This window comes from Colius striatus, chromosome 3 (genome assembly GCF_028858725.1).
Source record: "Colius striatus isolate bColStr4 chromosome 3, bColStr4.1.hap1, whole genome shotgun sequence".
NCBI classification, from domain to species: domain Eukaryota; kingdom Metazoa; phylum Chordata; class Aves; order Coliiformes; family Coliidae; genus Colius; species Colius striatus.
In genome coordinates, this window is record NC_084761.1 from 55,939,400 (window position 1) to 55,962,841 (window position 23,442).

General features: G+C 35.0%; 1 protein-coding gene across 3 annotated transcripts in view; it reads right to left on the bottom strand.

Moving 5' to 3' along the window:
• Nucleotides 1–23,442, bottom strand: part of FSTL5 (follistatin like 5) — a 296,370-nt gene that overhangs the window by 62,393 nt on the left and 210,535 nt on the right. For all 3 annotated transcript variants that reach the window (XM_061992991.1, XM_061992992.1, XM_061992990.1), the window contains exons 7-9: nt 16,545–16,665; nt 7,035–7,196; nt 5,038–5,172 (exon numbers count right to left, since the gene is read on the bottom strand). In XM_061992991.1, the coding sequence (XP_061848975.1) occupies nt 5,038–5,172; nt 7,035–7,196; nt 16,545–16,665 (418 nt within the window). The remainder of the gene's footprint in view (nt 1–5,037; nt 5,173–7,034; nt 7,197–16,544; nt 16,666–23,442) is intronic.

A 23,442-nucleotide genomic window follows, 5' to 3' on the forward strand; every position in this document is an offset into this window, starting at 1 on the left:
ATATAGCTTTTCCAACAGAAATTACAAAATCTAAAAAGTCTGCAGCAAGGATTGTGCTGGAAATAAGAAGGGAGATTACATTATAAAAGAGAGAACTAAGTTTGTTCAGCCTGGAGGAGAAGGCTGTGGGAGCATCTAATAGTAACCTTCCACCAGGTTCACAGATGTTCTCAAGCAGATAGTCATGCTCTTCACAATTGCCTCTGCAGTAACTGGTGTTGTTGGAAAAGTAGACAGGCTTTCATAAACAGAAGCCCTTCATCAGGTCTGACATAGAAGCAGCATATTTCAAAGCCTGAAGAAAAATTACTGAAAGTTCAATTAATAAAATTGCATTTAGATGCTTAGATTGAGGAATTCAACTACCTTCTGTCAAAGATACTAAACATGACACACACACGTATGTTATCAAAATTACGTAACTCTATAGACTGTTTCTAAATACAAATCTTCTTTTGTCTACTTTTTTATATTTTCATGTTTTCCTTTAATGTAGGTTTGTAGTCCAGTATGTTATTTTAAAAGTGATGTTAAATAACGTGTTCCCCTTACTAATACTGCAGAAAGTTCGGTCTTCTGAGATATCTCTCTTGTTTGCTTTAATTTGTACTAGAAGTAGTGCTATTCTCCACCAGTCTTAAAATGGAGCAACCGCAGTAAAAGTTATACACTGCTGCTGTGTGATCACAGACATTTAGTGACATTAAAGTTACTAGATACTTCTATATGCAACTCCACATCTTAGTGAGGATTATTATGTAACTTTTAAGACATCATTTTGCCGAAGTACTCCTATCCCTTTTCCCTCTCATTCTTTCTGCTTCATTGTTTAGATGTTCTCATTCACCTGTCCTTTATCACCTGCTGCTGCTGTGTTCTCTCATTTTCTCACATTATTGGCCTCTTCCATTGTCCCTTTTCCTAAGTTTCTCTCAGTTCTCCAATTTACTCAGTCATATTTCTTCGTACCTAACCTTTCTTTGGATGCTATTTGGAGGACCACTCAAGAAGCCATGAGGCAAGGAGCATAAGAAGAAAGTTATCCTTACGTTTATGTACACAAAAACTCAAAGAGCAAAGAAAAAGCAGTTACATGAAGAATCTACTTGTTCTCATAGTCCTAAAGCATAGGTCTATTGAGTGTGAATGGGATCTTTGGAACTCTACCAAGAGTGTACATCCACTACATAAATCACTGATTGCTTGGAGACTTACAGTGACAAATATCAGAAAAATCATTATTTTTGCTATATGTGACAATCTCCCTGCAAGAACCACCAATATCATGCTGTAGATTGTAATGTAAAAAGCTCTCGGTAAAATGGGTAGCATTTTTAACATAAGTAAAACAATACTTTCTTCCTAACACCTGTTTCAAGAGTAGCTATAGTATATTAACAGAAACATTAAAAATTAAAAGCAACAAAAAAGCTATTCTTTGAGACAGATAGTAATAACAGAATGCTTCAATCTAAATAGTAAACATCAGAGAAATTAAAGAGGATCTGATAATAGACAGCACCAGATATATACCATCAATATTTACAACAGGTGTTTATATAAGTGATGTAAATTAAAAATTTCCATTACAAATTCACAAATCCAGTAAAAAGTTTCCAGGTGTTTGGACACAGATATTAAGTATATCAAGTTTCAGCTACAGAATGAGTTAACTGGTAAATAACAATGCTGAAGATAAGGTATTTTAAAGAATATTTAATTCCTCTCACCTGAGAAAATGGCAAAATGCAAGCATATTTTCAGAAGTTTTTCTCTTAGTGCACACTGGAAAAAGTTAATGTGCTAAGAAGAGGCCAAGCTATTCTTGAGACTGTCATCTACTGTTAAGAAAATTACCCATGTGTAACAGAACAACAGTTCAGAGTTCAGTGCTGGCATCTACTGAACATATGTCGATGACAAAGCACTTTTACAGTATTTTCCATTCCTTTCTATCTCTATCTCTACCATCTTGATGAATCATCAATGCATATTGACTTTTCTTAGGAACTGAATTTCCAAAACTGTAAACTTTAAAATAAACAATGTCCTGACATATGCCCTAAGTCATACTCTATGTATTTCTACTTTGCACTAGATGCCTCTGTAACCAATGCTGTGAATTTTGAAAACCTAACAACCTAATAACATTTTAAGATACACAGGTGAAGGAAAGCTACATTTAACAATGTACTTCTCAGTAACGGCACTGGTTTTAATCTAGGCAGTTGCCAGAAAATGTAAGATTTTCTCTTAGGAGCTTTCACTCTAAAGGAATGAGATAGTCGTACCCTTTCTGCTACACACATTAAATTTTTCTTAAAGCACTATATTTTACTGTGTTTTCCACATAAAAAATTTGGGATGTGTTGAAAATGAGATAACTCCCAACTAGCTTCTTATGCAAAATAGTATTAAAACAAAAAACCACTTTCATATGCATATAAACAATGGTTCAGAGAAATACAAAAGAGAATACTTCCTTTGACTATTAAATTTTGTAGGAAATAAAATGCATACTCTGGAAAACATGGTACCATATTCTGCATTCATTATGTGGCTTATAAAATTACTGTCATGCCAAATGCAGTGCAATTGCAGTTTATATTTTAGAAGTCCACTGTAAAAGTTCTCAATATCTTCTCAATAGCAAATTAGCTCAGTGTTCAGAAACGCTTTTACTTTGCTACCTTTTTTACCTTACGTGACATTTAAAAAGTAGACAAGCCCAGACTAGCTGACAAGCTACTAAAAATCTGTTCTACTTTTGTTTAAAGCTATATCACAAGATTTCTAGAAGGATGTATTACAGTAAGGAACAATAATAAAAAAGATTTTAAGAGTAAAGACATCTATTCTCTTCAAGGGGGATAAAAGAAAAAATAATTATAAAAATGCTATCGATGACAAGTATAATTTGTATCAGAACAGATCATATGAAACCACATTTATACCACCAGAGACATTTATTTAGACATTTTTAAAAACATGACTTGTGACCTAAACAACAGGCTTTTAGTTACAGTAGTTGTAGCATTGTATTTAAAATGTGTGGGTGGGGAAACAAAAGCTCCTATCCAGGAAAGTGGTTTTACCTGTGTTATTTTCTTCCCTAATAATCCCTAATTTGCTTCATGAACCAGTGTTTGGGAGATATATATATATATTTAAAAAAAAAAAAAAGCAGAGAAGAATTAATGATAAAACCTTTTAATTTCAGTTTTCTAATACTAGAAACTTCTTCCTGTAAAGAGACTACTGGTTTAAACAGAAGCTTTTTTTCTGTATATATCAAAATTTATATCTGAGAATGTACTTTATGCATGTAATTGTGATAATGATACTGATAGTTACTGCTTTTTTTATTAGCATACATCTTGCATATACAGAAATAGGTTTCTGAGACAGTGAGAAAATCAGAGTATCAAGGTAAGTATCTCATATAATTTTCTTCTGCATTTATACTTGAATAATTATGACGCTATGTACTATATGCATACATAAACATCCACCAGTTTTTAGGAAATATACTCAAACGTGAAAGAATATAGTGGTAAAATATACCCTTTCAACATATAACATAGAACTTGCAAAGTAAATGACTTACAGAAAGGAGGCATGCTGTCTTTTGGAATATTTGTCTTAGAAATTATTAGCTTTATATTCTACCTTCATTTAAATCTTTCATGACAATAGCTATGGTCATCAGAACAACTTACTGCTGGTAAATGTTGAAGTTTATTTGCAAGCAGTATTCATTGCAAAGCAGATAATTTCACAAATTCTGTCAAGTTAGCTGATCTAAAATTATCCCATCAAATTACAAATCCTGAAAAGAATGTTTTACATAGGTGTAGCTATTCCTTGATGCCAGATTATTAGAAATTCAGCATGACCAAACAACTTATTTATCCTCAGCTGCCTTCTCAGAAATGTCTGAAGCAGTCATTTTCATGACACTTGAAAAAATCCCAACACATTAAGACTTTTGAAATGACAGTTATAATTAGCGTAAATGAAAGCAGCTAAGTAAAGATACTAACATTTTGATTATACAATTTTCCTGCATGGAAGACTTCTTCTTAAACATTTGAAGCTTAATAAACCTGTACGTAACTGAACTCAGTGTCTTGTGAAAGGAAGCGTCAGATAGATTTTTGCAGTGCTACTAATTGTGCCTCTAGTATCTTCTGTCGAGTACTTGGTGCTGTTGAATAAGCTTCTAGATAAATAGTAATGCCTTAAGTTAATTCAACTGGATTCCGTAGTAAAATAACTACCATTTTACTAGATGTAGCTCCAATGACTATGTAGTATTAATTAAAGTAACAGATTTTAAAGAAAAAAAAACAAACCAATCAAAAACAACAAGAAAGCAAAACCAAATGGATGAAGTGTAAACTCAGGAACATTGTTTTTGTGAGCAGAGGGAAAAAAGGGAAGAGGAAATAAATAAATATTTAAGCAGACAAATAATAGATAATTAGGGTATTCTCAACAGAGAATAAAGAAAGATACTTTTTGCTAGTGACAGAGATTTCTTTGGCACATTGAACTCCCAACTCAGCAAGTAAACACTGCTGCTAAAATATTTCTGGAGACACATAGTTATCCAGATATAAGACAACATGGAGAGGCTGGACCTGATCTGGATCTGCAGAGCACTCCAGAAGCTGATATCAAGTCCAGTGATAACTCTCATGTTGCTGGCCAAGTTTGACTCTTGGTATATCTCAAGGACACACAGGAAGAAGGACCGGAAAAGGTCTTCTTCCCATATCCCCAGAAACACCTGGAAACCACACCGGAACTATTGCTTTGCCTTATTTAGGCACTCCTTTGTGCTTCAAATTCCTTTCACGTGCAACAAATTTATCACGAGGAAACTATCCAAATTTTAATGTGAAAATGTGAAAAACATGTACATTCACAAAATGAATAACAGATTAGTTTTACTTCTAAATAAATAATACGTATTATTATAAATAATACTGTTTAAGTGAGGCCTACACGTATTTTTACACTTCTAATACTTACGTGTCTTTCGAGCAGAATCTTCTACAAAGAGAGAAGAAATGTCTTCATCCACCCCCGCTTCATTCTTTGCAATACAAGTATATGCTCCCGTATCTTCATAGCGCACATTGCTAATGTGAACCTCGCTACCATTTGCTGAAAGGAGAGGAAAAACTCAACATGCAGACATGCTACACTGCTTTCATATTATAAATTCAGAAGGCTTTATCTGCTCATACTAATTAAACCATTTTTGTTCCTGAGCTCATAACTTGGAGGCATGCCAAACTAATCCAAAAGTATTCAACTGGCTAGTGAATTACATGCACTATTATTCATTTAACAGATACCTGGAATACCTAAGCCAATTTTGCAATTCAGAGTCAAATATCAGGCTCAGATTTTATATATGTTTAAATGACCATAGTTGTCTTTAAAATCCAGTAAATCCTACATTTTAATTTTGTTGCATTTGGTCAGTTAACACTATCACTGGCTTTAAACAAAATAACCCAGGTTTCCATGGAGCATAATAGGCTAAAATTTCAACATAAGTAATAATGTAAAGAAAATTATTTGTTTCTAGTGACCAGAGGCACCTGGTTTTGTTTTTATGTGAATGCAGTGCAACAAGAAAACAAGCAATTGGAATTTTACTCCTACATCAGCAAAGGAGTCTGTGGAAACCACTTCAGGAGTAGTATGTCAGCTTGAGTAGTAATGTCAATAAACACTTCAGGTTTCACTGGCAAGGGTGGTCTTTTAAATAATATGATGTGAATAATGAAGTGATCAATTATTCCTGACATTTTAAATATAACATAAGTTGTTCAACTTTAGGATCTATTTTACAAACCCAACATTGTAGGTATCCTAAAATAAGGACTAGAAGAGACATTGGGTTATTGTGTAATACTCCTTCTGACTACCTTTTGCTTGAAGCTAGTGCATAGATAGTTTAAACTGGAAAAATATTAGGAAAAATGCAATGCTTTCAAATATTTATTTCAACAAATACATTCAAATACATTCCTCCCTACAGGAGAAATTAACAGAATGCCGCTATGGTAGAAATTGTTTCTGCAAGGAAATTGTTTGCATATATCCAGGAGAGAGTGCCATGAAAGAACAGAGGACTAGGACATCTATAGAGAGGGTAAGATTTTCTTCAGGAAGCATTTGTCATTTGCCTGTCCCAATGTTTTTTACACTGCAGTCTGATTGTTGTCTGATCCTAACACACATCCTGATTTTGCAGATGAATGAGTGAAGATTTTGAAGGGAACACTGGCAGTATGAGATTTTTCTTCCTACAGAAGATCAAAAATCACCAGAAGGACTGCAGAAGCTAGAAGGTTTAGTTCTTGGTGTTTCATTGAATTTGCTAAGCCTTGAAAATTCAAATAAGATTCATAGACAGGTTGATTTAAAGTAAGAATTTATTTTATTTGATTTTATTGCTGGGTTTGGGGATTTTTTTTTCAGCCTCTTTGAACTCCTCTGGAGGACTGCTGAGACCTCTGAGAAGACAGAAAATCTACCTCAGATATCTCTTCTCTTGTGCTTTCCACGATCAGCTTCAAAGAGATTCTTATTAGTCAAAAAACTTCTGTTTTCAACTGAGGTTCAGCAAAGATAAAATTTGGTCCATGTTCTGACTTAAATTTAAATCTGGACCCATGAAAAATAACTGGATTAATATCAGAATTAGAATAAATCTTTACAGGCAAAATCATTGCTTCCCAATTCAAGTACTGGTGTTGAATATAGTTATAGTGACAAACTGTAATACTAGGTTGGGACTCAGGCTGCTTGCTCTACTGAGAAACTGCTCATCTTTGAATAGAGAGAAGCATATTGGCATGTACTGGTAATCCTGCCTGTAAGACATCTTCTGAAATGTTTTAGCCTAGACTTCAATCCTTGGTTTAAACTATGTAAGAAAGACAGCTGGTATAGAAAGAATGCACTGATAAAGAGTTTACAATCTGCAGAGAACAATAAATATGCATCTTTACCTTGAAGAGTTAGCTGTTTGGATAACTTTGGAGTTATATCAATTCCATTCTTCAGCCAACCAAGTTGTGGGTTGGGAATACCTTCAGCATGGCATCGAAGGCTAGCTGTCACACCTGGCTCCCTTGCCTGGCTCTCTGGATAGACTCGGATAACTGGTGGAACTGAAGGCAGAAAATGAGTATATTTTAGTGGAGAAGAGTATTATGTTCACATTAAGAAAAATAATTATGAGCAATTCTTAAGACTCCTGCAGCTATATATATAACAATATACAGATGTGGTATTAGTCACATATTTAGTGACTCGATGCTGAACTCTACCACAGTAAATTTATGAAGCAAAGAGAGCGTTCTGCAAGAAAAATCTCTTTTCACTGCCTGTGGTACCAATGAACAGTCAGAATTCTAATTCAGTTGTTTGGGGTTGGGTCATAAGGTTTTTATTTTTCCTTAAATTTCTTTATAAAATACAATGTGCAACCAGTAAATTGTGACATGATGTATAGAGATGTTAATTATCTTGTTTCACAAATATTTTCTGTTACACTTCATGTCCACCTTTCCCCTCTCCAAAACTCCTACGAGGAATCCATTTTATCAGTATAAAACACGTAATCACAGAATCACATAATGGTTGAAAGGGATCTGTGGACATCATCTTGTGCTCAAGTTGGACCACCTAGAGCCAGTTGCTCAGGACTGTATCAAAGTTTTAGAACACCTCAAAGGGGGGAGACTCTACCATCCTTCTGGGCAACCTGTGTCAGTGTTAGGTCATCCCCATGGTAATAAAAAGTGTTTTCTGATGTTCAGACTGGACCTCCTGCACCCAGGATACCACTTTCTTTCTTTTACCACATGGTCAAATCGCTGGCACATATACAACTTAGTGTCCATCAGGACCCTCAGGTCCTTTTCTGCGTAGCTGCTTTCCATCTAGCTCACCCCAGAATATATTGGCGCATGGGGTTGTTCTCCCCAGGTGAAGGACTTTACACTTCTTGTTTAACCTCATGAGGCTCCTGATAGTCTGTTTCTCCAGCTTATCAAATTCCCTCTCAATGGTAAAATGGCATGATGTATTGATGTATCAGCTACTCTTCCCAGTTTGGTGTCATCTGCAAACTTGTTGAAGGCACAACTCTGCTCCATCATCCAGTTCATTAACAAAAATGTTAAACAGAACATCTATAAAACTAGTCTTCTGAATTTCATTATTAGCAAAATATAAGAATTATTGACATCACTTCTCCACGGTTTGAAAACTTGCTGCAGTATATGCTTACCAACTAAAAATCTGCTACCACACATCAATATTGACTGAGAGAGGGCATATGACACCACAGTGGACATACCACTGGTGGTAATCAATAATTATGCAAGATTTTAAAATCTTTCTGTGTAGACTTTTTAGATGAATAATTATTGCTTGAGGTTGTTTCTAAGAATAGAAGAAAATAACTGTAATGAAGGTTAAAGAAGCATACTTCCTATTCTCCAAAGTTTTGTTTAATGTGGCTTTAAAAATATGGAATAGTTATCTGGTGTCACAAAATATGGCTTGATATGAAGTATCAGTTGATAACAAAAGAAGCTAACAAGATCAAAAATGAACTGTGTCTATTTTGGCACAAGACTAAATATTTTCAAATGCTATCCAACTGTTTACAAGACACATCCCAGCATGTTGTCTTATTACAGCATAAAAATGCCTCATATTTCTACCTTGAAAGAAATACACAAACATACTGCATTTCAGATAGAATGAAAAAATCACTAGGTTTGAGGAATATTTTAAAACCCATTTAGAGATGAGGATCTTTTGAAATAATATACACAGTAAATTACACATAACTCAAATACATAAACTGAAAAAATATAAATAAAGTACAAGGAGGAAGATTAAAAATGTGAAAATGATGGCTGCTAGTTGCTTGGACTACCAGCTGAGGACTAGAGTATACAAAAAATTGGGGATTTAATGTTTCTGTTGAGTTTCTGGAAGGGACTTTGTTTTTATGGACACAGATCTTTACTTTTCATCTCACACCTGAGATTCTCATTGCTGTTCCCCCTCTACTTCTTTGCTGTTCTGTCTCATCTCCCACAGGATTTGTGTGTTCCATACTGAGACTGCCTTCCCCACTGTGTTCCTAAGGTTGAGCCCCACTCAACTGTATGCTTAGATTGTCTGAACCTCTTTCAGCACCTCAGCTCCCAGTCTTACTCTGCTTTACTTCCTAGGATCCAATCTTCATGTCTTCTCCATTCAGCATTCTTTGACAGAAGGTCTTATATGTGTCCTATGCCACATTGCAGATTTCCCACTGCATCAAAGCCAAACACTGTTTCTTCACCTTGCCTCAAGAAAAGCAAGGAGCTTCCATACCCTTAGAAACAGACTTGTCAAACACACTCTCAAAAACCTGAGCAACACAACTTTGAGGAGCAACAGCAAGGCATTACCAATCATTGCATTTTGGCTACCTATGATAGGATATTTCTTGTCTTTTTTGTGTCAGTGGAATATTTTCATTGTATAGAAAAACTTGTGGGTATCTAACTACCCCACCTTGTCAGACTTTAGTGAGTGTGTTATTTTTTGCCCTGTCTTTCCTCCATTTGCTGCTATTTCCCACTTTCATCAGTACATCTGTGTCTGACAGGTTTTCAGTGTAACTAGAAAAGTTTTTCAACACTTGTTTTGTATTATAATATGTTTCATATTACCCTGGAGCCTACATGTAGTATGCCACCAAGAACTGTGCAACTGAGGCATACAGGCAATTAATATACTAATGCAGTGTGGACTCAGTCGACTTAACTCAATTTCATATGACAAGTTTGATGTAAATTCTTTGGGTTCATTTAAATCACTTTATTGTGTAACTGACCATAAATATTATAGGAAAGAAAATTTTAAGTACACAAATAATGTGATTGTTCATGTTGACTTTCAAAGAGGTGTGTTATTCTGCTTTATAAGGGAGAGGTCACTACACAGGTTAAAAAGACAGTGTTGAGAATCAAAGAATCTTAAGAGTTGGAAGGGACCTCGAAAGATCATCTAGTCCAACCTCCCTGCCAGAGCAGGACCACTTAGAGTAGGTCACACAGGAACTCAGCCAGGTGGGTTTTGAATATCTCCAGAGAAAGAGACTCCACAACCCATCTGAGCAGCCTGTTCCAGTGCTCCATCACCCTCACAGTAAAGAAATTCTTCCTTATGTTTCATTGAAACCTCTTATGTTCCATTTTATATCCACTGCCCCTTGTCATATCACTAGTCATCATTGAGAATACCTTTACATATTTGTAAACATTAATGAGGTCACCTCTCAGTCTCCTCCAAGCTGAAAAGCCCCAGCTCCCTCAGTCTTTCATCATAAGGGCAATGCTCCACTCCATCACCTTGGTGGCCCTGCGCTGAACTCTCTCTAGCAGCTCCTCTTAGCATTCAATGCAAAAATCCATGTGAGAATTTGTTTCAAATAGGGCGAATATTATTCAATACTATTCAATACATCTTACTATTTTCATAAAAGCACATGAAAATTATTTCAGTCTGGTCTAACTTGGGGGGTGGTGGATAAAAGAGTCTGTTCAAGATGTATGCAATCTGGGGAGAATGTGTGTATTTAAGATATAAACACAGAATACGCACAGTGAACTTGGTTCTTCTATTGCTGTATGTGATAACTCATCTTTTTGATTAAACCAAGATATTTTGTTTGGAAAAACAAACATGGTAACCAATTCTCCAGACACTATAAATCACTGATTTATATCTGGCTGAGCGTCTGGACTCTCCTTTTTTTCACCTTAAGGTATCAAAACTTTTTTCATTTTGTCTGGGAACTAAGGTGGGTAAAATTCTTGTCACTTCTCTGCAAAGAACTTGACTTGTAAATCAATGTGAAAGCTCAAGGAGCAATATCATTGTTAATACATAAAGAAAAATGTTACACTAGTATTACATTTAAGTTGATTTGTAATATGCACTATAAACTCACACCGTTTTAGTGAAAGTTTGAATTTGAAGGCAGTCCTCCTTTTTGTTTGTAATGTGGCTAATGGCATTTTGTTTGTCTAGAAACAGCTTCCCAAGAGTGAAATTCCTTGAATTTACACTTTGAAAAATCTAGGCTATGACATGTATATGGTTGTAAAACAGAAAAACTGAGTTACAAAAAAAAGACTATTCAAATTCATCTAGGTATCATGTCTATAACAGCCAACATACTAAAAGATAGGAACATCTCTTGTTATGGATAGCATGGACTGTAGTTTGATAAACACCGAGTTAACCAGAAAATACAAAAATTCTAGGTATTTCAGCTTTTTCAACAGCAGTTTTAAAGACTTTCTTTTTTCTGTCAGATGGAGATATTACATTCAAGTAATCCTAAGAACAGTAATTAAAATTAAGATAAATATTTTCTAATAATATTTCTTTAACACTTCATTTAACATAAACAGTAACATTAACATTAGGAAAAAAATCTTGGTTTATTATTATTAAAATTCCATTTTTTTCACTTAAATGATGTATACACTTCTGTTGTATAAAGTGGGTAAAAGAATATGTTAGCACCATCAAAGGGCATATTACAAGAATATCTGAGTTTGTCACAGGTTTTTTGCTCTAAACACCTGTCATGGGATTGTGTGGAACTGCTTTTTGTTTGGTAATAGAGGCAGGGAGCTGTAGTTTTGTCCCAGTAAGTAGTCCTCAAAACATCTCCCGGCTCTAAGGTGGACCCAGTGTCATGGTTTTGCCCAGCCAGCAATGAAGCAGTCTCTTGCTCACTGGGAGGAAAAAGAATAACCAAGGATGTTATGTTTTGAGACAAGGACAGGGAGAGCTCACAGTCAATTATTGTTCTGGGCAAAACAGACTCCACTACTCCACTTAGAGAGGAAAGTAGGTAAGTTTATTCTAATACCTACTAGAAACAGAACAGATCAAAAGCAAAAAGGGGGTAGGATGATGAGAAAATTATAACCAGCACTTTAAGATCTCCTGCTCCCACCCATCCTTTCTTCCTGGGCTCAGCTCATTGCTCCTAATATCTCTAGCTCCTTCCCCTTCAACAGCTCGGGGGGATAGGGAATGGGAGATGTGGTCAGTCTCTCACAGATAGTTTCTGTCATGTCTTTCTTCTCAGAGAAGGATGACTTCTTGCATTCTACCCCTGCCCCAATATGGGGTCCCTACCATGGGTCACAGTCCTTAATGAACTTCTCTGGTGTGGGTTCTTCCCAACAACTGTGGCTTCTGCAAATATGGGGTCCCTCACACAGGACACGGCCTCCACTGGGCATAGTCACAGCCCATGGTGTGGGGTCTTTTACAAAGTGTAAACAAATCTCTGCTTCACCAGTCCTCTCCGCAGGATGCAGAGGAGTCTCTGCTCTAGCACAACTCCTCCTCTCTTCCCTCACTGACCTTGTGGTCCACATGGTCGCTTCTCTCTCTCTTCCAGCTCCTTGCAACACCACCAGCCACAAAAGAAGGAAGAAGGAATAGTAAGAAGGAAGAACCCTCCTCTTCTGTCTTCTTAAAAAGTGACTGTAGAGGGGCCTAATTCGCTCAGCCCCAGAAGTGGGTCTGGCTCAGAGCTAGGGAGAGTTTTGAGCAACTTCTTACAGGAGCCATCTTTACAGCCCTTTCCCCCTTAATCAGAAATGACTCCATGTCAAACCATGACACCTACCTGCAGCCCAGCCAGGCCATTCTGGAGCTTCTGCCGTCACTATTTAAGAACAGAAACCTGAGCCAGAAAAGGAGGTGGAGTAGAACAAGATGGAGGCGATCATGCGGACCTCATAGTCAAGAAAACATGGAGTAGGAGTGCCGGACCAGAGACTCCTCTGTAACTTGCATCAAAAGCGTAGCTTTTCCCTTTGGAGGGCAATGGCAGGACTAATAGTCACCTGCAGCTCCAGGTGAGTGCGCCCAGATGGGCAGGAGACTATGTGAGGAGGTGGCCGTGGCACAGGCCGTTTTGGAGGGCCTGCGGGCCACAGAGACACACACTGGAGGGGAGAGGAGTTGCAGCCTTCAGGATCGCAGCCCGTGTAGTACTGTCCAGTGTGTGAGGGACCCTATGGTGGAGCATGGAGGACTGGTGAGGAGCCTGCCTGCCTTGAGGAGAAATGAATGACAGGAGCCATTGGGAAAAGAGTGACTGAAGCCCTCATTCCCTGTCCCCATGAGCCACTCAGGGTAGAACCAGATAAGGACACCAGGATGAGGTGTCCGAGCCTGTGAAGAGGGGAGGGACAGGGGGCAGGTGGTCTTAAAGGGCTGATTGTGCTCTTCATTATCGTGACACTCTGTCTTGTTTTCTCTTTGCTATGTTTCTGGTTGGTGACAGATTAACTTTATTTTTTTTTTCTTCCCCAAGGTGAGTAGCCTTGTCTGTTTTGCCCCGGACCATATGTGGCAAGTGAGCCCTCCCTGTCCTTCGCAGGTTCCAAGGGCCCTTGGTACTTATGGCTGATCATGCTCCTTTGTTCCTAGGTGGGCCTAAGCCATGAAATCACCATACACAACTTTGTTCAGAAGAATTCTATCAGTATTCCCATATGAATTTTTGAAAAGCGAGTGTGAAAAAGCCTCAGATACTAATGAATGAGTGTACGGGAAACAATAGAAATACTCCTGAAATTAGGCAAAGACTGATTTAACAAACCCAAATCATGGAGTTGATGTTTACATAGCTCCTCTTCAGTGAAAATAAAGATGATTATACACATCTATCTTTTTTTCTGAGAATAGATTTTTTAATTAATGGGTTTTATGATATGTGATGTCAACAACAGTAAAGTATCTGCTGGAATGAATTTCAGTATCGCCGATATAGAGAAAATAATAAAAATCAGTTAGGCTCGGATTCACATAGTTATATAGTTTCAGAATCATATAGTTATGAAATTATACACTTTAAAATTTTAAAGTATGATGTAAATGTTAATAATTAGTATTATTTAATGAAATAGTTACTTCTGTCTCATTAGAACTGTGTAATTTTGGAGACGGAGGGGTTAAAAAGGGTTAATTTCCCACTTGTTATAATATTGCTTACAATATTTACTGTAGTATTTTTCTAAGATTAGACCGAATTTTTGCACTATAAAACACCTTTTACAGTGCTAATTATCTGTACTGTTAAGACTCCAAAAGCCCATTATTCATTAAAAGCTAAAAAAAAATCCCAAATATTTTAATTATAAAATAAAATTACATCCAAATTATATATATAATATTTGCAAACTAGTTGATGTAAAAGATAGAAACTTTTTTTTTCTAAATATATATGTATTGATACAGATGGAAATCAAGAAAGAAATTAAAAATCTAATTTTATTGCTCTCATTGAACATTCACATTTAATCCTTTTGATCAATGAAGCTGCATTATCTCATTAACCTTTTGTCCAACTCTCCTGTTAACACAAGTATTATTATATTAATTAGTCATTATTATAGCTACAAGTACTGACCATCATGCCTGTTCTTAGGAAGATTACTGCTTAGAGTACAGATCTAAACTGTGGAAGAGCTGTTCATTTGACCTTTAATCTCAATGGGTTTAACTCCATTTATCCACAGCAAATGATCCTATTGCTCAAAGGGACTCCTTTCCCCTTTTCCTTGCTTCCCAAAAAAATCAACATCCAAAATCGTGTAGAAAAGTACCACTCCTGTTCCAACTTGTACAACAGCAGCTATCTGAGGAGAGTAAACATGGACTAGTCAATTTGTTTGGACATCTTTAAATTTTTATGAATGATATACAGAAGTAATAGTAGTGATTGCCTTTGGCACCATAAAGGTTTTACAGTGGTTTCCAAACAAAAAATACAATTTCCTGACAGACACTTTGTCATAAAAAATATCTACAATTTTCATCTTCCACCTCTCACAAATTATATTTCTTGATTTTCTAGTCTTGCAGAAAACCTTCATTGTTAACTGAACTGAACTAAACAAGAAAAATCCTATTATTTTAACTGTTGCAACAAACTTCTTCGGGAATGTTAACAAATTGGAATAGGTAAGGAACATGTTGACAAGGTTATGATTTTTCTAATTAAACAGGACATAGAAAACAGGAAAAAGTTGGACAAGGACCTTCTAATGTGTTCAACACACCAATAAATTTGCTATATGTGCAGGAATTAAAATATGAGTAAACAGCAGTTCATTCTTCTCACTAGTTTAGACAGTATTTGCTATTTGACTTTTAAATAACAGAAAACAATCTCTGAAGAAAATTTTGAAGGAGGAAACATTACTATGTATTAGTTCAGGGAAGACATTTTATTTAGAAATTTTTGAGGGTCGGATGGGAAGACATGGCAAAAAAAAAAAACTTCAGCATTTTTGGAAAGAGATGTTGAGAAAAGTCAATTGTAGTAAGGGTTTGTGCAACTGACAATTCACAAAACAAAGAATGACAGCTACAGCAGTGGCCAAGAAACTAGGTCTAGAGTATGGGCCTAGAGTATGCTTCAGAAGGAAGTTAGAACTTCTTGATATAAAGTAAATTTGCAGAAGATTGAGTTCGAGCATGATTCTGGATAGCATTAAGTACCAACATGGAATGACAAATACTGGTAATTTACTGCAGAAGCATAAATTCAAGAGTCAAAGATAAACATGAACATTAAAATAACAGGAAAGCACAAGATCACTAAAAAAACAAACAAAAGGACTCTAAATGGGATATCAGTAGGACCTTTGGACTCTTCATCAGTGAAGGAGATCAAGTGCTTAAAATAACTTAGAAAACAATATGTACAGGAAAAAGAACTAGGAGAGGGTACAACTGTTCAAGAATAGGGAAAGGCTTTTCTTCAGGGCAGCATTAACAATAAAGTTTTGTTCAAGTATGGAGTTCAGGAAAGTGGTCCTTAGAGCTTGAACAGATGCAGTGTTTTCAATTTTCAATGCAGAGCTTGAAAATGTCAAGATCAAGATTTCAGATCAAGATGTCTCAAGTCAATCTAGTAAAATCATGATTAGATTTCAAGATGTGAATGTGAATTTAGACGTTCATGCTAACGATAAAACTTTCAGGGTAGTGCATTTTTTAAATGTATTAAAGACAACAGTTTGAACAGAAGAAACCTATGCTCTTATTTTTTCCCAGTGTGCTCTCCAGAATGACTAAACTAATATTAAATTTTACTTTATCTGTATATATAAACCCACTTACTATTCTGCAGATGACATACTAAAAGTCCTCACAGGTGAACAATTCACAATGCAGAGCAAGTCCTCTGGACTATCTTTACTCTTTTTAATAACTATTACTCATATGGTTCTCTTTTACTGGTTTGTAAGGTTTTTTATATGAGAACAATAAGGAAAAAAAATATTGTATCTCTTCTTCTGTTAAGCTGCAACTAAAAAAAACCCCAAAACGACAACAACAGATCTGCTTAATAAAATCCAAATTCAAGTGTCTTATGATTTAGTAATTAGAATGTTTTTCCTTACCATTCACTTGGAGAATATGAGTTTGATAGAGCTTATCATAGCCATCAGCATAGCAGGTGTAGTTTCCCATATGAGTTGTGGTAACCTTAGTAATGTACAAGGACCCATCATCTCCAAAATCCTACCAAGAAAGATTAAAAACAAGGTTATCATAATTATGCCTGCATCTCTACAGTAAACGGTCTCATCAGCTTGTCAGCAAAGTTGTGATGCAAATATCAAACACCACAAGTATTAAACCAGAATAGATGACAGTAATCTGAAAACCAAATATTACATTTGTGAACAGTGGAGCTGTTTGATCTTGTCATTTTTATTTGTAAAAGAAATATGACTTTTATTTTAACAGTTAATCTCTGCAAAAGTAATATGTTTGTTTATTTTTCTGTGACAATTAGCAGAAGAAAAGTAATTTAGGATTGATCTGGTCAAATATAAAAACTATATCTCTGCACAGTTTAACAAGAGAAGCGACATCTCGTGGAAGTGTGATTATCCTTTGAAATGAGGAGAAAATAAAGAATCGTCATTTTTCTTTGTTTTAAGTCACACTTTTTAACTTCACTCTGTAATATATATTTAATAGACACATAGATTTCACTGGATTAGAGTCCAAAATTTGACCCTCATTCCAATTCCCAATTCAATTCTCAGTTGAATTTTAATTAAAATAGTATCATTTAAAACTGAAAATCTGTTGTTAACTATATCAATTATTGTAAAAAATGCATGGAATATTTAATAGTGGGGTTCTTTTTCTTGTTGTTTTTCATATATTAAAAGGATTAATATAATATGTAAAATATTTTATTATGTATTATAATGATGTATCATAATGATGTATTCTAATAATATTAGAATATGTGGGGAATCTCTTTAATATTTACAAATATTAAACCCAGGGAGGGTTGGACTAGATGATCTCTAAAGGTCCCTTCCAATCCCCACCATTCTATGACTCTATGAATATGTAAAAGGTCCTAATCTAATCCAGCTTCTTCCAGTCTGTCTCAGATTCTGAAGTGCTTAGACAAATAATGCTATGAATTTTTTTCTTACATTGTATACCATGATTTAATTTTTCAAGAGCACTTCTTGACAGTTAACTTCTCTTCAGTTACACCTAGGAATCACTTTATTCTTATATACTTAATGTATTTACATAAAACAGCAATTAAATTATTTGAGTTTATGATGTAAAATATTGAAATCAGAAATGAAAGTGTATAAACTGTGACGAAAAAAATCCAAAACACAGTTTCATACTAGGAGAAAGTATGCTGGATCTTCTACAATATGTAGGTCAGGCCATGTTCCTGAAGGAAAACTATGCTCTATAACCTTATGCTTTATGATAGTCTATTGTAAATTCTGCTACATTTCTTGTGTATTATTAAGACATGTCAAAGCTTCTCAATACACTTATTTATGCTAAAGAGCCTTCTTTTCATCCCAAACTTATTAATAGTCACCTTATAGCCATTTTATATTCCCTAATATAAGAAGCCTCTAAAATAGCCCTTAAAAACTTAGGAAAAAAAAGAATAGATTATCCTCTGTGATTAACCACAGGATATAGTTCTATAAAATATACACATATATGTATTATACTCAACAGAAATATTCACACACATACATGCTCACATATAGAGCCCAAGGTATCCAACAGTTATTTGATTCATCAGAGTAGGAATAACCACCAAGCTATACCTATATGTCTAATTAGATTCAGAGAGTCATTAAATTACTACTTTTGTAAACTGATTTCAGGGATCTAGGATTCCTGAAGGCAAGTGTTAGTGGAGAAGACCATGGCAAAGGAAGCTTTCAGTACATTAGCATCTTTTGTGCCAGGTCCTGTGCCCTACTCAGCAATAGGCCCATATTTTCTCTGCTAATCCTCTTGCTGCTGCTATATCCCAGAAACCCTATAAAGGGTTTACCTTTTTTTTTTTACCTTTTTTTTTTTTTACCTATAAAAGGGTTTTGAGGGCTACCTCAAGACTTCATGTCCCTCACCAGATTCAGTTCCACAAGGGTTTTGTCTTTCCTAATCCCACATATTCAAATAGTGACTCCATGTTCTTCGTGAGTCACATGCTTCCACCTTTCTTCATTTTTATTTTCATTCTGCCAGAGATCCTTGTTCATTAATACAGGCTTCTGGCTACCTTGTTCACTGTGATGGACCATTCTTGAGCATAGAGGAGGAGGTGATCTTTGAAAATCAGTGAGCTCTCTCAGACCTCTCTTCTTTCAGCACAGTCTCCAGTGAGAATCTTCCAAGCATGTCCTTGCACAGGCTAAAATCTGCTCTCCTGAAACTCACTGTTGGCCTCCTGCTTTTTGCCTTGCTGCCTCCTCTTGGGCTCCTCAACTCTGCCATCCCACTATCACTGCAACAAAAGTTGCCCTGACCTTTACATCCCCAATCAATTCTTCCTTATTTATTTAATCACAAACCTTGTAGCCTTCTCTGTAAATTCTTTAAATTTCCAGAACAGTCTATCAAAAGCTTTCAAAACCAGAAAACTCAGCTATGACACCTCAATCAAGGAGTCTTACATTCTTACATTCTTCCTTATTCTTACATTCTATCCTTTGAACTTTATCAGTGACAAAATACTGGACTAGATTAACCTCTGGTCCATTACAATTATACTTACATTCTTCCATGAATTATTCTGAATTTTTGAGGATTTGGGTTTTTTTCAGTCTCTACTTTGTAGTTTTTCTTTTTTCCCAGAGGACACAGAATCATAGAATCATATAATTTTCTATTTTCCCAGAGGAAATTATCTTAGGAATATTACGATCATATTTTATTCAAGGTGCCCTTCACTATAATATCTTCAGTCTTCTGGTAGATTGTAATTTAAGCATAATTTTTTTTTTTCAGTTTTCTTTCCTTAAATGTACTCTAAATATAAATCAGATTACATATATCTCACGATATTTCTTTGCCCAGAGATGTTGAAGCAAATAAGTTTCACATTGCACAGATCTGTTCTTTAGATTATTTTGCTAGTTCCTCATTAAGAGAAGAAAATAATCTACCTTTATCTTTATCACTTTCCAAAGCAGAAGAAGCAATAAGTTCAATTAACTTTTTTCCCCTCACTAGCTGAACACTGTTATCAAAGTGTTACTGTTATTAGTGGAAGAATAAAGAACAGCTGTTCAAAAGAAGGATACTAGGAGTGCCAATATTTTATCTAGCAAATGACTAATATTATTGTTGTCTAAATTTTTTTTCCTAATCTATGCAAAAGTTATTTCTGAAAAAATAGGACATAGGATGCAACATATTAACACTCAGCTTCTCCAGTGCAGCCTGGAGACTAGTTTAATTTGTCATTTCTTATGCTAAACTATTAGATATTACTTTGGAGCACACTTATCTATTCTAGATCTTTCATTTACTATAGCATGGTGATATCTTTAGGTACCATAGCTATTTTCTAAGTAAATGGATAACTGTGTTATGGATTTTCCCTTCTTTTTCATAGAAACCATGGACAAAACATTCATGTGATTATTTTACTGAGACTTCAGTATTTCAATAGGATTTCCAATTGACATCTCATTTCATTCCTCAGTTTGCACATCATGGATGGCTTTTCTTTTGTGGTAGTGGGGGTTTTTTTTCTTTCTTGTTTGATTTGGGTTTTTTACAACTACAAAACAACTGGCCTTAGCTCATTGTTATACTGAATTCAATGTTTGCTTTGTTAATTAAAGGAAACAATTCAACACAATGAGAACTTAATGTTGTAAGCAGCATTTGGGAAGAGATAGGGAAGAAGGAATGAAGTTTTTTTACACTGAACATTGACATAATTAGTGTTTTATAGAAGAACTCACAAGTTGAAAAAAGCTGCATCACATACAAACATCATTGAACCAGCCTTGAAACATCAATAGCAATACATACAAAAAAAGGGCTTTTTACCTTTTGAAAAAAAGTTGGATGACCCTACAAACATTGCTACAAGCACAGTTTTTCTTAAATAGCTTACAGTTCAAATAGAAAAAGGCATGGAACTTCTACAATTAAATTGAGAAATTCTAATTACTCTTGTCATGAATAAAAAAGATAGAATCAAACAATTATTTTAACAATGATTCCACTGCAACTCTGTTCTGTTCAAGGACTTGACATTGAAAAATAATGATATGTGTCATGAATAATGGGTAGAGGCATACAGAAAGAAAACATTCATTTGACAGTGAATGTTTGCTTAGTTGTCGATATGTACCTAAAGGTGATAATTGTTTTGAAAGAAATGTTGCCTTTGGTTTTTTATCTGGTTTTCATATGCTAATGCTTTGCATATGAGAATCAATGATCATTTGCCTGCACTTCTTCATTAACAGTTCTAGAAAGACTGTTGTCAGTTCTCTCCCCACAGGAGAATGTATTAGACAATTAGCTTTAATTTTTTTCATCATCACAGAGACTAGTATTTTTTTTTTGTTTGTTTGGTTTGTGGTTTGTTTTTTTTTTTTTTTATACCAGAGTTAATTTATTGTCAATATGTTTCTCTCTTAAATAACCATTTTTTCCTTTTGCTTTCTATAAAAACCTCTGTACTCCAAATCTCTAATATTCTCTCACCTAGAGATCACAAACTTCAACCCAAATGAAAAATATTGTATTTTAATTTTTTTTCACTTAGTGCATCCATACTGTTTGCTGCTCAAATCTTGCTTTTAACATATAACAGAGAATTCAGTTCAGATAACTTAAAAAACTCATAATATTGAATTACGAATACAGTCTCGATTTTGCTGGTTTGAATATGAAAAAAAAATTAGAAGATTTTTTAATTTATTTAAAAGTCAGAAAACATGATTGTTGTAGAAAAGAAGGTCTAACATCCCCACAGAATAACTTTTGGTCTAGTCCTTAGAATCCCAAATAACATATGTGTATCATACTTAAAATGTTGATGATCATAATTCAAACTCTGTCTTGACACCTGGGTTTTCTACCTTCTGAGTGGTCTAAAGGTTCATCTTGAACTGAAAAAAAAAATCAAAATTCTTTTCTCTTTTTTATATGAAATTCTAGTTTGTTTTTGTTGTGTGAGTGGTTTTACTACTTTTTTTCTTTGTAATTTTTCAGGCCTGGATGATAATTTTCTGAACATTTCAGCCTCACTTTTTTATAGAAATCCAAATGTTTAACTGAACATATTGTATTTAAGGAATCTGTGTAGTAGTTAAGAATCTTGTTCTGAAATTTCCTCTTTTTAACCTCAGTTTCTGGCAGCTGATGGAACACCAGCAAGCATGAGTACCTCAACATTAGTACATAGTAAAAAGAAAGTTTACACTTAACACATTTTCACAGTACTGATTTTATGGGTTAATTTCATGTCGGTCAGAAGAAACAACTGGTGATACTTCTAAAGAACTATAAATTATTAATCTTAACTCCAAAACTCCACACTCGGAGGACAGAAAGAAAAAAGAGAAAGATAACAAAGACAAAATATAACAAAGAAAATATTACAGAAATGAGAACATGAGAACTGGAGATATGAATTCTTAGCTACATTATCTTCAGCCAGAAAATTGAGCTTACTGGTCCTTAATAAATCAAATTAGTAAGCATCAAATATTTTGAATTAATAGCTTTCTGATTAAAGATAAAACCTGTATTTTCAGTTGCAGTCTTTGACAAACCTACAACAAAGAAGAAAATTATATTGACTGCTACCTTTTTTACCGATAGTTAATAATGTAAACACTGAAACACTGTTTTACTAGCTCAGTGACAATGACAATGCAATATATCTGGAGACTTTCTTCCTTTTAAAGAGAAATCTTGATTTTCTTATGGCAAAAGCAACAAAAAATAATCTGTCTCTGAAATGATCAGGGAAATAATTTGCACTTAGAGGATTAGAATTTTTTACTAGTCTGCGAAGGGAAGCCTGCATCAATAGCTGCAGCCATCTAGGTATTTTCAAAACAACAGCTGTTTACTTGTAAAACACTGTCAGTATGCATAAAACTCTTTTTTTTTCCCTATACATCCCTCCATGCTTTCTGCATTTGATTTCATTTGACTTCCTAAGTAATCAGTTTCTCTGTTGACGTTGGCAGAACCCTGCAAGTCTGTGGTTTGCTATTGCATGTTGGAAAGAAATTAAATTATATGAAGAAATCTGAGAATAATTGCATTTGGCAGAAATCCAAGACTTTTTAAGGTTTTCCTTCTAGCTTAAGAAGGAAAACAAACCTAAATTTCCCATGCATAAATTTTGTATACCTTCTCCCAATCTCATTTTTCACAGCAGAAATAAGAACAAATCATGAATCTAGTGTAAATCCCCTGTTTGAAGAATGAATCTGACAGAAAATTTTAAATCAAGTAAAAAATTAAGGAAAGATAGAAGGTAAGTAGTAGTATAGTATATAGAGAAGGAAATGACAGGATCTTAAAAGAAAGTCCACTCTGAAGAATGCAACATGAGACAATGATTTGAGGTTATTACTGCTAGCAAACTTTAGCCAAGAGAGATTATTTTTTCTGAGCTTCTTGTAGAGTCAATTGAGAAAGCTAAAGGCAGCAAGATCCTTTAATGGGACAGTTTGGTGGATCTGTCTTTGCTCATTGCTTTGAGTTACTGCCTACCTCTCTCTTCTGACAATGGAAACAAACTTTCAGCCTACAATTAGATATTATAAGTATTTCATTGGGGTCTCCAGTTCTTGACACTGGGGAGACTGGGAACAAAAAAAGAAAGAGGGATTTTTACAAAGGCTGTTTTCCAGCAAAGCCAGTATCACTCTATTGCTGATGGAGAAAAACATGATTATTCAGTGAGTAATTCAGAACAGCTAACTAACTCTCATATTTCAAGGAAGTTTCGGTGCATATCTTCCT